Below are 16,394 nucleotides of genomic sequence, written 5' to 3' on the forward strand. Positions count from 1 at the left end.
TCTTTTAGACACCGGTGAGCGACCGATTCAATTTTACACTTTAGTGACAAAGCTCATGAAAGTCTCTGCTTGTTACTTTCAGTTCACGCTAATGGCAGCTAGTCCTGGAGAGTCCTAGAGGGGCTCAGTAACCCACAGGTGTTGGCAGTTGACCTACCTAGACAATGACTGAAGCCTACTGAAAACCACTGCGGGCAGCCATTCAACCTGAGGAATCTTATCCACAGTTAGAAAGTGGCACAGAAATGGATGTGAAAAAAGATGGCTAAGATGAAGGCCTCACCCTACACACCAGATACAGGCTTTTAACACGTGCCTCGGCAGAACCATATCACTAATCCCAATTGACAAGGCAAGCTGAGACAAAGGGTGGGATTAAATCATGTTCGCATGCCACCAAAGCGAGAAGCTGTGAATGAGAGAAAACTGCAGCTCTGAACGTGGTCGTTTCAATGCTCGCTGTATTAAATCAGTTTTTAATTGGAATCAAGGAGGAAAAAGGTTGCTCTTCGACCCCCCTTACAGGAGTTTTGTTTTAATACAGCGAGAATGTGACCACCCCAACGACACAGCAAAACAAGAAGTGCGAGAAGCTCAGTTCGCAGGGCAAATCTTTGTTTTAATTCCACGGAGTGTAAGAATGATTTGATTTAATACTGCTAATGCTTCCAAGAAAAGATTCTCAGCGTGAACTTTATTGACTTAATCCTGCCCAATGACACAAATCAGCATTGCAGACTGTGACATTACAGAGAGATTTGCACTCTAATCAGAAAAACGTATAAATCAAGCTCCCAAACATGAAATAGGACTCAAACGACACACAGGATCTGAAAACAAACTGAGGAAACTGGGACGTAAGTAATGATAGACTGACCACCCATCTGGGAAGCAAAAAGCTAAGTTTCAGCCTGTGACCCCGCTCCCTACAACGTGCCTGCAAATAACCACAGACCACACATATGATGCTTTGTGAGGTGAACTTAAAATGAGAATCAGCCCAAGTTATTCCTCCTTGTAACGCGAGCAGTGTGTTTTAACCTGAAGTCCAAGAGGTGAGAGTGGACAAGGGCAGTGACCCAAGCAACCATGCCACTGAGCCTCTACCCCCTATAGACATTAACGCAGAGCAGGTAAATTACAGAGAATACCACCTAACCAGTGCAATCCCATTTCTGAGGTCAGGTCACTAGTTCAAGAGCAATCAGCTGCCTGTGTTATTTCATTTCCAGCTTTCTGTGCCTGTATTTAATTTAGACCGAATGCTCATTACTTTTTGTTTGCACACGGCAGTTATTCACTTTTTTTCTTTCTTTTTTTTTTTACTTCCCCAGTGCAGATGAAGGGAAAAGGTCATCTGTATAAATCTTGCCATATTTTCTTTTGCATTAGAGGGGGGGAAAAAAGCCATTAAACCCTATCAAAACATCCTCCAAATCTGAAAATATCATTACACTAGCAATGGACAAAACTAGGGTGGTGTAAGTGTGAACTGCCCGCACCTAAACATACAGACATGCTGCTACGTTTTAAGAGCTTGGTAAGTGATTCGTTATGATGTTTTTCAATTTGGGGGGGAGGAAATAATATACATTACATTCCTTATTCGTTGTTTATTTTATTTTTCTTGTTATAGATTAAGGTTAAGCGACACTTGAGACCAGACTGTGAATATTCGCTCATGTCTAAGCCTATGGTATGAGTGTAAGTCATACCTGTGTATTGGTCCCATAGCCTTTAGTAGTGTGTGTAGGTGGATAGGTGGAGACCAACCAATAAATACGACCAGTGACTGCAATCCATGCATAGAGAGGTATATTAATACGTCCTCAACCCACTTTAGCACCCGACCTCAATATTGTATTATTTTTGCATGTCAGGCTGCATACATATATAAAAACCACATAGGCAAGAAATCAGGTGCTTATAAAAACAATTCAAATTAAATTTAAACCCTATCCTTTTTGTGCTCGTGTGCACAGAGACGGTGGAAATAATGTTGTTGTGTGTGTTTGTGCGTGTGCGTGTGTGTGTGTGTGGGGGGGAAGGCCCGGGGATTTTAAGGCCAGCTTTCCAGATTTTCCTCCTCTCTCTCAGCGAGACATCAAACCACCCTCCACCACCCCCCCCCGCCCCTCTCCACGCAGCCTGCCCCACTCCACGCAGCCTGCCTCGCCTCTCTGCCGGAGAGTGACAGCTGGGCTTAATTACCGCGTTTTAAAGATGCACTCACAGGAGACCTGCAAAGCTCTCAAATCAGCAATTTTCCTTAATTCGCTACACATAAAAAAAATTATAATAATGATATCGGTAGGTAAGGAATTATGCTGCTTTTTTCTTTTTCCTCCCAATGCTTTTAGAGAGAGAGAGAGAGAGAGAGAGAGAGAGAGAATAGGATGTTTTGGCTAAGACTCAGAATGCTGGAAGCAAAATTCACTTGCCTTCAAACTATTTTATTTTTATTTTTAATACCCTTTAACAAGAAGAAAGGGGTTTATGTAATTAATGCAGGCAGAATTCACTGCAAAGTATTTGGTGAACCATTTCCTCTTCAAGTCTGAAATAACTATACCCTGAAGTTAGACTTATTACTGTGTGGATAAGCCCTTTAATCAATCTTAAAGACTCAAATACTATTTAACAGGATACTCATTAGCATGGGAGAGGACACCTAATCACATTCTTCATAACAAATATTATTTGAAGAAGCAGCAGAAGAATAAAAGAAAGCAGAAGCAGCAGCAAACTTAATATTCAGGACAGATGCCAGGTAAATGCATCATTAAAGTCAGGTTTTAACACTGTTCCCCACCTTGCCATCAAACTTGGAGTACTCATTGAAAGGGTTGTTGAGCTGCTGTGGACACTGCTCCAGGCGCAGGGAGAGAGTCGACTGCTTCCCACTACTCCTCGTCTTGTCCTTGAAGTCCTTCTTCTCAAACAGCGAGCCCAGGTCTTCAGCTGCATCGTGGGAAGACCGAACAATCAAAAACATTAAAAACCTCGTGGGGTGTCAATAAACCCTCTTTTTCAGATGCAGGTTCCATATGTAAATTGAAAAATCTGTTACTCAAGGGTCACATATATAGAAAGGGACATTCAAACCCAGACCTTTTACAGGAGGGTAAATATTATGTCATACTATGCCATGCCTTGAAGCACTTCAAAACCTCTCTTGCGTAAAAAGTGATGCCTTTGAAGCCCAACACAGGTATTAAGGTCACTGTAATTCCTAGTTAATGTTGTTTATATCATAGCTGGAGTTTGATTGTCAGGATATGGGGCACTGAGTGCTATATAAAGCTGGGTGTAACTTTTTTTTATTTTTTTAACGCAAAATTGTCCCAAATGTACCACATAATACACACCATAAATAAATAAATAGAAAGGCATGAAGGTACAGTCCTGATGGTTCTAATCTATATTGTCCCTTACTGAAGTGACGAGAAAGCAAAGTCTATGTATTCCTATCTTTGTAAAGACAAATTAACAAAAACCCAAATTTGTGTACCTGATTGCGAGGAGTTCCTTTCTTTCCACTGAACGTTTTTGCATTTGATCTGGTTCTGCCGCTCTTTTCTAAGCCTTTCAAGCCTTTGAGCTTTAAAGGAAATAAAAATAAGAATTTAAAAATCAAAGAAAAGTAAACCGAAAAAAAAGGATTTAACAAAGGACATCAGGTTACATCACAACACGTCTTTTTACATTGCAGGTATGTACTGTACATATTTTTTTAACATTGTTTGTCATGTACGGATTACCATTCTGGATAATAATTGTAAACAACATATTGTAAAGTGTGATTTCTGCTGGGAATTGTTCCTGGGGGATTTTGACACTCATCAACTCACTTTCCTGACAGTCCCTCCCATACACACATGCATACATACTCCTTCAGGTTCCTTCAGAGCAACAAACACCAGGCATGATGGTCCTCTTTGTTCAAACAGGTAACTGAACATGCTATAAATCCCAGTAAGGAAATTCCAGACACCCTTAAGCATCAAGGTTGAAATGTCACCTGACCTCCAAAAGGTACAACATAATGTACCCATACATTTTTTTTTAAAAAACATGTTACAGTAGATTGTGTTTATATATACATATAAATATATGTAGTGAGCATATAACGTGAAACATGAAATTCTGTAATTACCTCCCGTCTCATAATCACTGTTGTGTAGATGTGACACAGATAAAAAGAAAGAAGAAAAAAAAAAACAGACCTCCCCAAGCAGATCTGTCTCTGAAGGTAGCTCATTGTCTTCCATTCACCAAAATGTTTTTATTTTTGTTTTTGAAGACCAGCAAAATAGTATGAAAAACAAATAATCAATCTACAACAGTCTTGAAATGTTTCTCTCAACAAAGGGGCGGCTAATTTCAATGTAATTTAAATACAGATTTTCAAATACTCTAGTTCAACCAATTTTGCTCACCCTTTCTCCATTCAGAGTAGCCTACATAACTTTAAATGATCAGATACTCATGTCCACTCAAAGTTTCATCTTTGTATTTTTGGTAATGAATGAGATGTGAAGGGGGTACTATACTGGGACCTGTAACAAAGTACACAGAAAATCAAATCCCTACGTTCACATCATTCTCTGTGCCATTTATTTATATATATATATAATCTTTTTTGTAAAAACATGATTTATAAATGACATTAAAAATCATAAACCATTTCAAGATATCATAAAAACAATATTAACACAGGGAAGAATATTAAAATGTAAACCTCTTTGTGATGAATAGGATTTTCAAAGTATAAATCATTATTAATGGTCTCAGAGAAATGCTAATGTTCAAGAGACTCAAATGAATTTTCACATCCCGAAATAAAAATGCAAGTTATGGGATAAACACTTTTAAATAAAGGGGGAAGACACTAATCTTTCATCGAGGCATCTGACTAACTTACCATATTAGGTAAAAGAAAGTACATAAATTTGGAAAGAAACAAACCACTATAAATAATAATAATATAAATAATAACTGCTTACCTTATTTATTTATTACATAAATTAAGCAAAATGTTACTTGATTTAAAAAAATAAAAACATGTATTGGGGGAAGGAATAAAACGCACATAGTACATTTACTTTTATAATCCCTATGTTGCACTCTAATGAGCGAATGCACTAATGTGTAGAAAGTCACCATTGAACATCCAGGCGAGAAAAAGTGAAACTCGAGTAAGTTTTGATGCTGTGAGAGAACTTGGTTAGAATGCAGATAAATACAGTCATTAAAACAGCACCAGACTTCCAAACAGAATCCAGAAGCTGAAATTATAAACTGAAGACTTGAAAGGGTTTCTGAAAACTCCTCAATTTCAAGTGTAAAGTTTAAGGTTTTCCTGTCCTGCACTTTCTGGCCCGAGACAATGCCATAAGGATCCATAGACAACATTGACACAAAACGTTGCCCAACACATACCGAGCCCTGCTGTGGGCTTCAAACAGGGCCTCCGTCAGTCAGAGGACTCATACTGGTACAACAGACACGTACATAGTTGTAGAAAACCTGCAATCCCAGTGATGATTTACTCCTGCTCACGTTTGAGCTTCCTTTACACCACACAGTGCACTCTGACCCAGGGCGAGCCAAGTTCTTTCACATCCTGCATTTCTATTAACCAGGTATTTTATGCCAGCCTAAAAGCAGGGGCCCACAGCCACCTGATTAATGGATACCACTGCGAGATTACTTGACTTGATAAGTAGTACAACCTGTGAGTAACATAATACATCACAAATGGTTTTGTCAACAATTTATGGTACTATTTATCAAATGACCATCGCTGTTTGCTGAATTATTGTGTCATATCTGGCATTATGTCAATAGGACCATTCCCCAGCACCTGAGTGGAGGTTGCACTGGCTCCAGTGATTTAGCTGTAAACTGCAGTGACCTCTGCATGATATATAATTCGTGCAACAGACATGTGAGACTTTTATTTAAGAGAATCTAAAAAAAACAAAAAAAAAAACATTTATTTGGGGGGTAAAACATCAGGAAACTGTAGTTTAGCAATGTCCCCGTACAGACATTTTCAGGATTTCATTTTCAGGATGTGTGCGCACAGTGGGATTGTCCACTTTCCAGAATTGTCCTGGAGTCTCCAGGAATGAATCTCTCCATTCTTACTGCTAACCTGGTCAAAGCATACCCTTCAGGTAACTGGTCATTTTTTGTAAAAAGGTTTAGACGACACTGAAGGATTTAATCAGGTTGTCTGAAGGCCTAAAATACAGATTTCCATCTGACAGGATAAAGATTCTGAACTTCACTTAATTGTTACGCTAAGTAATTGTTATTCCTTTAGTAGCTGTCAATTTGACAGTTTTTATAATGCAATTAAATTATTAAATAGAGATACTAAAATATAGTTTCAGATTGCTGTTGGGTCAGTCCTTAAAGGTAGTATGTCACATAATTATTTTTTGCAATCATCTGTGCAGTCTGTACCAATAGAGAGTTTGCACTTTGTTCTAATTATCTTTTTCTTTGCCCCCTTTTGATAAATTCATGCTAATTTCAAACTGTAGGTATGAAAAGAAACTCTAGCTATTATTTGAAAAATCACTTCTGAATGCCAGGTAACTTTGAGGGTCCAAGCACAGACCTATATCGTGACTTTGACAAACTAACACAGCATTTAGCTTAAAATTATTAAAAGTAGTGCATTAGAGAAAAATAAATGACCTTATTCCAATTGGTATTATTATTCTTTATACAAGCTGTAGGCTCTTGGAACAAATTGCACAGATGAAGGAGGGAAAAAAACATTTAATATTAATTTATCTTCATTGGTCTGTTTCTTCACAATCAGGTAACAAGCTTGTAATATCCAGCACTGGCTTGTGAAAAGCCTGCAGCTCAAAAAACAGAAATGGTTCACACTGCTGTAAAACAAGATGGAGGCTTTTTCATGTCCCCGAAATTAGAGAGGAAACAGGCAACTAACGAGTGTTACATAAACATGCTCTTTGTAATTAAAAGCTTTGTTAAGGTAAACCTCTAGAGATTGTCCTTCAAAGACCCTAATCTACGTCTTTCAGTTGAAGCTTAGTAAAACAAAATGACAGAGCTCTATGTTTTATCCTACACACAGTAGAGGGCCTGGCATCAAACACATTATACACAATTCTTGGGGGCAATTCCATTTAAAGTAAGGTTAGATCAGCGACCAGAGGATAAACAGAAATGCAGTCTAGAAGGATCTGTGTGAGCTGGGTTCCTGGGAAGACGTGTTTTGTGTGATTCATCATGGTGTACAATGGCAGCGTACCTGTCACCTTCCCCTCATGCTTATTGGCTGATCTTTGGCCTCTGTCTTGACATCCTGGAGAGACAATCACTTTTTGTATTTCTTAGACAGTTTCCTTGTGTTTGCTGTATTTCTTCAATAAGAAGAGGAGGAAGAAGAAATTTAAGTCCACCAACCTCATCCCAGACAGAAGCGCACCTACTAAGGAGGAAATTCCTACAGCCATCCCTTGGAAACCAAATATTTATTTAATTATTTTTCTTACCTATGGTTCTCCCCCTTTTTTTTTTTTTATTCTCAAAACCCAGCCCACTGAAGTGCATTACACTGTGCAGGATTTTTGACACACTCAGGTCCAAACAGGTAATGGAAAGGTGTAGAGGGCCTGACCGTCTGTGTGTCTGTGACAATGGGTGCATGTGTGCATGTTGGGGGAGAAACAATTCATAAAATACATTTATAAACTATAAAGTGGACCTGACTGGAAAACAACCTGTACTACTGCAATGCCTCGTGAAGAGCAGTTTAGCAAGCACACATCCCCTTCCACTCATAAAGACACCAAAGCAGGAAGTCAAAGGGCTTCCACTAACTTTCTCACCAGTCTATGAATCCTTGAGGTTGCATGATATCTCACAGTTTATTCCAGATTACAGATTTATTCCAGATTTCAGCATTAAAAACATAATATAATTATAATGTAATTATAATAATAATAATTATTATTATTATAACAATATAATCATATGTAATTAAAATATATAATAACACTTAAAAGGGCAGCATTTTAGTAATAAATAACATCCTCGTTCCCCCAGTTTTCATTAGCTTTATTGAGAGTGATCCATATTAGGCCCTTTCAGGTTCTTCTTTTAATTCCAACACAGGAATGTTTTGAATAGGATTTTTCTCTGACAATATTTACAGCTCACAAAGTCAATCCCAGAACGGCTGTTTCTATGAGTGAAAGAGTTAACTTGATTCGTATTGTTCATATAACAAAAACACAGAACAAGTGCACTGCAACGCAGCAATCCATTTGTTTAATCAACCTAAAGCACCCTTGATTTTTATCTACCGACTAATGCTTTTCCGGTCACCACAACAACAAAAACAAACTGGACTCCCAAAAGCAGAAACGTATAAAAAATAATTAAATAAAAAATGTGTTCTCAGTGTTAATACAGAGCCCTGCCATGTTCAAAGGTGCCAACTTGACACAACACCAAGCACAAAACCAAACAGATACCAGGACAGCTGTCTCTGGAAACTGGCCAACACCAGGTAGGAAGCGGGTTGAAGATATCACAGATGGGTGTGAGGGCTGGGGGAACATTGGACAATACCACAGGTGCCCAGTGTCCATATACTTTACCAGGGCTCTGTACAACACTGACAAGGATTGTTTTCATTCATTTATGTATTTATTCATTTTTTTTTTTAATAATCAGACTATGTTTCTTGCAGGTCCTTTTCCCAGATTCGATGATTTTGAGCACTCAACCACACACTAGAAAGCCACTGAGACCTTACCTGTGTTTGATCGTCTCCGGATCCCGAAGTCCCAGCTTGAGGTAATGTCGACGGACTGAGAGAGGTCACAGCCCTGACTCTCCCCCCCACTGTCACCCTGCATGGCCGCCCCACTGCCACTCCCGGGCACGGCAGCCAGCTGGCACTTCTCCAGGTCCACGTCATGGTCAATCAGCACCATCTCGCACATACCAGTGTCATCACTGGTCACGTGGGATTGACGAATGTGTGCCAGGATGATGGCAGGGTTATCCAAGTAAGCCATTCTCTCACTCTCTCTCCACCTCACTCTCTCTCTCGCTCTCTCTCACACTCTCTCCACACTCTCTCCACACTCTCTCCACACTCTCTCCACACTCTCTCCACACTCTCTATCTCTAGCGATCAGCTGCTACTTCTTCTGCGTCGTGCTCTGCCTCTTCTTCTTCTCTTCTGGATTATTTTCTCTTCTCCATGTTGTACCATGTGTGCCCACCTGTTAAGCCAACAGGGAAGAAAGCGGAAATCGTCAAACACCCTTGCACGTCCCACAATGCACTGCAAGCAGCTGTAAGTGATTTTGTTTGTTTTCCGCTTTCTTCGGGACCACAAAATCATTGCTACTTGCCCGTTGTTTGCTCAGCGTGTTCTTGTGGAAAATCAGTTCAGCTGCATTTGAAAATGATAACCATGCAATACTAAACATGTGGTATCTATTTAGATTTGCACCACAGATTTGGCAAATATCATCTGTGACGTCTTATTTACATGACTGCTACAAGTAGCTCTATTTTTATTTTCCAATGCATGTCGGTAGGCCTCTCGTGCTCCACAGCAGTCAGATTGGCTAAACAGGGAAGGGCTTTAAACCATCACAGTCCCCCTTCCTTTAACCCCCAGTCCAGGGGGATAACTCATCTCCAATGCCCCATTAAATCACCCTGGTGTGTTGCCGTTACGCCGGGCCTCTCCACTCAGGACCTGTTCAAACAGCACGTCAGCCTGAAGGGCTCTAAAAAGGTCTGCAAACTCCCAATCAAAAATTATTGCTGCCCCATCAATGTGTCATATAAATGTCGACATGCTAATTGTGTGTTTATAACATTGTTAATGGTTTGTTAATTTACCTCCCACACTATTATTGTACTTGAAATGAGTTAACGACTACCGAGGGAGTTAACAACATGTAACAGCAGATGCGTTTTATTATTATTATTATTATTTTTTTTTTTACCTACAATATAGTAGTATAGTGCCAAACCATACCCAAACATGTCTCTGAGGCACTAAAGCCCTCCATTTGGACTATCGGTTGGGGTCCCCTTAAAATGACAAATCCTGGGTCAAGTTACCTTAAATCTTGGCCAAAACCTCCTTGGCTTGCCGTGCAACTACACAATGTACATAATAATTAAATGCATAAAAAATGAAGTGCCTCAATCTCTTTAATGTTAAGGTGGAAGATATTAATGGAAAAAAAACTAGTCAACGATTATGTCAATAGAAAGTGTGAGGTTTTGTTCTTCTTCCCTGCGCAACATATACAATTTACAGTGGCTACAGATCACGTCCAATCTACCATGTGACTTAGCACCACTGTACACTTGAATACAGACAGAAATAGGCCTACGTGCCAGATGGAATATAAGCATGTCACATCTCATCCTTCATGCCATGTACTATTAAGACTTAATGATGACAGACCACACAGAAAATAAATAAACAAATAAATAAATAAAACATATTGGTTGTAACCTGGTTAGTAAGTCGGTGACGCTACAGCTCATTTCCTCTTGCCTTAATCAGTAACAGGAGATACTCTGGCTCACAAACAGGCAACGACAACACCAGGCCAGAGCAAAGACATCCCTATTGATACTCGGAAGAAAACGTCTCTATTGATACTAAACAGTATTATAGCAAGCCAGGATAAAAGATGGCTCAGAGGAGAGAGTGATAAAATCCATTCAAAATCCAAAAAACAAAGAAATAACTGCAGCTAATGGACAAAGATTATTACTGTTTTTAAATAATAAATCGTCATCATCTCTATTTTCATTAAGGGTAGCAAAACTAACTTGGGCCTCATTTCTGTGAACACAGCCCAATCCGATAGCCGATACAAACAAAACAACATTGACCTGGTCCTGTTGCCCTCCTCCTCGGATAGCAGCATTACAGTTAAGAGGCCCCTCAGCGCAGCAGGGAGGAAATAAACACTGGATGTGCCTCATAAAACAGCCAGCCGGCTCCTGGGCGTCAAAACACTGAATTGTTTCTGGCCTGCAGTGCTCTCACCATGGCCCCGCAGCGCTCCGTCCCAGGCCGGCGACGACAGCCTCTGTTAATACACTACCACAAGAGGCAGGTCATCGGAGTGCAGGACGGCCGACAGTGACCCCGTGCCGGCTGCACGAGAGAGCGCCCTTATGTCGACACGGAAAGCATGATAAACAGGCTCCCATAGCCCAGGCTTTTCCAGCTGCAGCCGGGACAGCAACCCTCAGAGATTGGGCATTTTTTTTCAGATGAACCAACACTTTCATCGTTAACTTTGAATTCTGCTCTGCTTTCACACTGCGCTTGACACTCTCACATTCAAGCACCCATATATTTAAAAGGAAGGGTGTGCGTCCGTGCGAAGGTTTTACGCACACATGTAGATTCCAAAGTGAATGATCTGGTGATGGTTTGGGGGGGGCTGGACTGTCCTGGAGAAACCCTTCACACTGACAACCAGATGATACGTCCAATCTGAGCACATTAAAGTCTACTTGTAAAGAGGGAAGGGAAGAACAGCATCTGATTGCATGTTTTTCTGTTGCTAAATTTACCACATCAGCCTACCCCCCTGAGGGAGCTGTCTCGGGAGAGAGGTATTAAGAAAACGCACTTGAAACTTCATAACTTAAAAACATAGATTCAAAACCATCACGGCGGCGCAAAGCATTCTATCAGTATAGAGAAATGCTAATCTTCTAATTAACAAGCTAATTAGGTAATTATGGCTTTGCAGAGGGATGCCTAAATGAAATATGACAACACAGTCACTGCTTTATACGGCACCTGTGGGTCTTTTCAGCTGTCACTGCGAAAAGTACAATATCAATTTAAACAGATGACAAAGTGTTGTCTTTTTACATTCCAGTATAGTATGGATGTGCTTGACAGTCGGAGCTGCCTTCAAAAGACTTCATTTTATTAGTAGTGATGTGGGGAAAAAAGGAAAACTTTCAGCGCCGCCGTTTGATTCCTTCATAGAAGCGGGATTTCATTTCAAATCACACGCTTTTTTACCCTGTGCACCACACTCTTTCCAAACAGATTCAAAGCTGGCTAACTAAAGAGACGCACTTAAAAGAGACTGAACGCCTCAGACAACAAAGGGTTTTTGTTCGTATCCTATATTGGCATGATGTTTAGGTTTGATTCCAAATTAAAGATGAACCTGTCGAGTAAGCCACTTAATCACTGTCATAATTACCAAGCTTAGAACAATTTCCTTTCAATACTGCATCTGTAACCACAGGCTCTGAGAGAGACAGACAAGCCCCATCTCTCCTTCCCCTTTCCAAAATGTGTCTGAGGTTTTATCAAGTTTTTTTTTCTACTGGCATATAGGCAACAGGAGTTATAAACATGGTGACCCTGGTAAAATAAGCTATTGCAAGGAGATTTAGAAGCAGTTTTGATGCAGTTGATTAAAGCTGCTACTACAAAGCATACGGAAAATAATTAAAAACAAATACCTTATTCTTAAGAAAAACACTTCCAGAAGGAAAAACTGAATGCATTCTAAACAATTGAAGAATCTTTTTAAACATTACAATAACATAGTTTTAACACTTTTAAAGCAGATTACACTTTATTCTTAAATACTATTATGCCACAGGGAAATGCAAGTCCTTTGATGTAGTTTATAATGTTTGTATACCAATCCATCTGATCCATCAAATATAGGCCTACAGCTCTCTCTCTCTCCACACTGACTCAGAATGAACAAAGAGCAAAACATTTTTTTAACTGTGGTGCACAATTATGCATTCTTTCCTAATTTGTCATTTAAGAGCCATATTCTGTCTGTTACAGTGCAGTAAATGCACACATTTAAACAGGCACAGTTGTGTGATGCCCAAACAGTATTCTGGTCATTTCAAAAAGTGTAACATGCCTGCAGAAAATACTTTTGCATTCTCTGTGATTGTATGTACTGGGAAGGTGTGTAGCATAATGAAGAGAACAATTTATTTAAAATATGCATTACAAGTGCATTGTAGGAATTAAATGCCACATTTGTATGCACGTCATAACACTAGAGGCCATTTTTAAGTCTGCCATTCATTTGAAATACAATAGGAAAATAAGTACATTTTGGGATTCTTGTACAAAGGTTGATTATTATTATGTTTAGCTTTAGGATGAAACATATGTTGTCAACCACTAATGGTAGCCTAAGTGATGGAAATGCGGAGAACTGGAACAATCCATTCTCTAGACACAGCACGAGGACCCACAATGCAACTTTCCCCAGACTTTACTCGACAAGGTGTCCTGGAAGAATCTGAAACAAGATGTATGTCTGTAAACTTTAAGAAGTTAAACTGAGGCACAGTTAATCTGAATCCATTGTTGATTCCTTTGTTTAATCACCATCACCAAATATCTGTCCAGCACATGTACCTCTTACTCATTATGCAGGCTTAGCCCCCTAACTGACTTGCATTTATATTATTAGGTGGGGTAATCAATGCTTTAGACTTGCAGGTTTCCGATTTCTTTGAGCACTGCCTGTGTTGGCATAAAGGAAGTGCTGCTCCACCACAATATAGAATACCCACAATACAGCAGTTGTTACTAGTAATCTTCCAATAGAGAGGGGGAGGGTAAGAAACTAATAAAATAAGTAAATCAATTAAATAACACAGACCTCCTATGAAAGTGAAGGAAATGTACACTCACCTAAAGGATTATTAGGAACACCTGTTCAATTTCTCATTAATGCAATTATCTAACCAACCAATCACATGACAGTTGCTTCAATGCATTTAGGGGTGTGGTCCACAAGCTCACCAAAATTGGACAGTTGAAGACTGGAAAAATGTTGCCTGGTCTGATGAGTCTCGATTTCTGTTGAGACATTCAGATGGTAGAGTCAGAATTTGGCGTAAACAGAATGAGAACATGGATCCATCATGCCTTGTTACCACTGTGCAGGCTGGTGGTGGTGGTGTAATGGTGTGGGGGATGTTTTCTTGGCACACTTTAGGCCCCTTAGTGCCAATTGGGCATTGTTTAAATTCCACGGCCTACCTGAGCATTGTTTCTGACCATGTCCATCCCTTTATGACCACCATGTACCCATCCTCTGATGGCTACTTCCAGCAGGATAATGCACCATGTTACAAAGGTCGAATCATTTCAAATTGGTTTCTTGAACATGACAATGAGTTCACTGTACTAAACTGGCCCCCACAGTCACCAGATCTCAACCCAATAGAGCATCTTTGGGATGTGGTGGAACGGGAGCTTCGTGCCCTGGATGTGCATCCCACAAATCTCCATCAACTGCAAGATGCTATCCTATCAATATGGGCCAACATTTCTAAAGAATGCTTTCAGCACCTTGTTGAATCAATGCCACGTAGAATTAAGGCAGTTCTGAAGGCGAAAGGGGGTCAAACACAGTATTAGTATGGTGTTCCTAATAATCCTTTAGGTGAGTGTATATGAGGCACAGCCTAACAGTAAAAGGTTAACTGCAAAGGTAAAAAAACACAGAATAAGTTTAAAGTGGTCAATTGCACAGACTCCACCCCCACTCCTTCCTGTAATTAGTGAAATCATCCCAAACAGGGCTCCTCTGAAAATGATCAGACGGAAATGGCAGGATCTAAAACACACAGATGGGCTTAGCATCTCTCCCATGACTTATTTCCATTGTATGTTAACAAAATGTGACACTGCCGTAGTTCTGGTATATAAGTATAGAGGGGAGATTTCAAAAGTGCAGTCATCATGTGTATGCTGCAAGGACTGTCAAAAAGCCTATGGGTAATCCACGTGATTGGATTCCAAGTAAACATGCACTTTGACCTCTACGTCATCAGGTTCTGTATGTTATTAGTCGATGACCCAGTAGAAACTGATTCCTAGTTGTTAGTCTTTTTGTGGGGGTGGAGGGTACTAGTATCGATCTACTGACAACCTACAGTAGGTAATGCACCCCTGCACTTCCGTAAACATGTTTATGATGAACTGCCTACTACTATCCAACTACAGAGCAACACGCACCAATGCATCGGTTACAAACGAGTTTTACAATGAGCCTGTTTGCATGTGTAACATGATCGTGTTTACAAGTAAAACACTGCGGTGGAAATATTGCAGCACCGAAAAAAACTATGATGAAGTATGTGCTCTGATAGACTGCAGCGAGTTGGGCAAATGGGACATGACATAGCAATGAATGTGCGTGGGGTTTTGTTTGTTTTCTTTTACAGGTCAGTTATATATGTAACTCACAACTCCTGTGCAATGCGAGACGGCGTTGCAATTGAATTAAAGTTGATGAATAATAACACCTCCAAATGCATCAGCTGATCCTCGGAAGAAAAGGAAAAAAAAGATACATCGATCTCCTCTGATGTGTGATCGGGGTCTGGTTCTGCCTTCATCCCAATTAAATAAACACAAATATATTTATAGATAGATAGATAGATAGATAGATAGATAGATACACAAGTATAAATATTTACTTCGGCTTTTGCTACTGTGTGTGAAGTATAGCTAGCCATATCATTATGTAGGCCTTGCCCAAGATGGCATTGGGATAGCAGCTTATAATAACATTTTTTCACATACCGTAATGCATGCCTTATCCGATGAAGGGAGAAAGCTGGGAGACGCGGTATCAGCTCAGCATATCCCCAAATTACAATGGTTTATTGTACTACTGTAACAGTTGTCCTGTTAGCACATATATTAATAAACTCCATGAAACCCCACTTCCTCTTGGTTCCATCTGCAGCTCTCACTGGTTTACCTTGACAGCGGAAGTGAAAGGGCGTAAGCGTAAGAGCCCAATGGAAAGCGTCGCACTGTTTGATTGATGTTCGGTTGGTCCAATGGTAGACGAGAATGGTCTGATTGACATGGGAATACACCAATTCAGAAAAGCGTGGTAGTTGTAGGGCGGGTTCAAGGCGGGACTTGGAGAGTACTGAAACACGTTGTGCTTCAGGGAGGAGCTGGGGCGAGAATGACAGTTCATTGATGTACTGTTAGTCCAATTAGAGACGATAACTGTCCGATTTACACGGAAACAAACCAACCACAAAGAGCGGATTGGTAGTTGTAGGGCGGGTTAAAGGCGGGACTTGGACAGTTATTTTTGCTTGAATGACATTTCATTGATGAAAAGTTTTCTTTTTTTTTCGGTGCTGGACAGTTTGTTGGGCTGCACACCTTGACGTTATCACAGATAGGCCACGTAAATATAACATCTACAGCCCGATACAAAGTAATATTGTTTTAGTTATTTTCTACGAAACTGCATGTTGTTTAACTTTCGTTTTATTATAGCCATCTAAATAAATAATTCAAACCA

General features: G+C 40.0%; 1 protein-coding gene across 2 annotated transcripts in view; it reads right to left on the minus strand.

Moving 5' to 3' along the window:
• The window catches only part of mapkap1 (MAPK associated protein 1), a 97,646-nt gene extending 81,825 nt beyond the window's left edge, over positions 1–15,821 (minus strand). Inside the window, exons 1-5 of one of the 2 annotated variants that reach the window (XM_066713143.1) lie at positions 15,650–15,821; positions 8,810–9,284; positions 7,298–7,351; positions 3,512–3,601; positions 2,813–2,961 (exon numbers count right to left, since the gene is read on the minus strand). In XM_066713143.1, coding sequence (XP_066569240.1) covers positions 2,813–2,961; positions 3,512–3,601; positions 7,298–7,351; positions 8,810–9,074 — 558 coding nt within the window. In that variant the 5' untranslated portion in view covers positions 9,075–9,284; positions 15,650–15,821. The remainder of the gene's footprint in view (positions 1–2,812; positions 2,962–3,511; positions 3,602–7,297; positions 7,352–8,809; positions 9,285–15,649) is intronic. The other variant, XM_066713144.1, reaches the window with a different exon arrangement.
• Between the last annotated feature and the right edge of the window lie 573 nt (positions 15,822–16,394).

The sequence above is a fragment of the Amia ocellicauda genome, chromosome 9 (assembly GCF_036373705.1).
Source record: "Amia ocellicauda isolate fAmiCal2 chromosome 9, fAmiCal2.hap1, whole genome shotgun sequence".
In the NCBI taxonomy this organism is placed as follows: domain Eukaryota; kingdom Metazoa; phylum Chordata; class Actinopteri; order Amiiformes; family Amiidae; genus Amia; species Amia ocellicauda.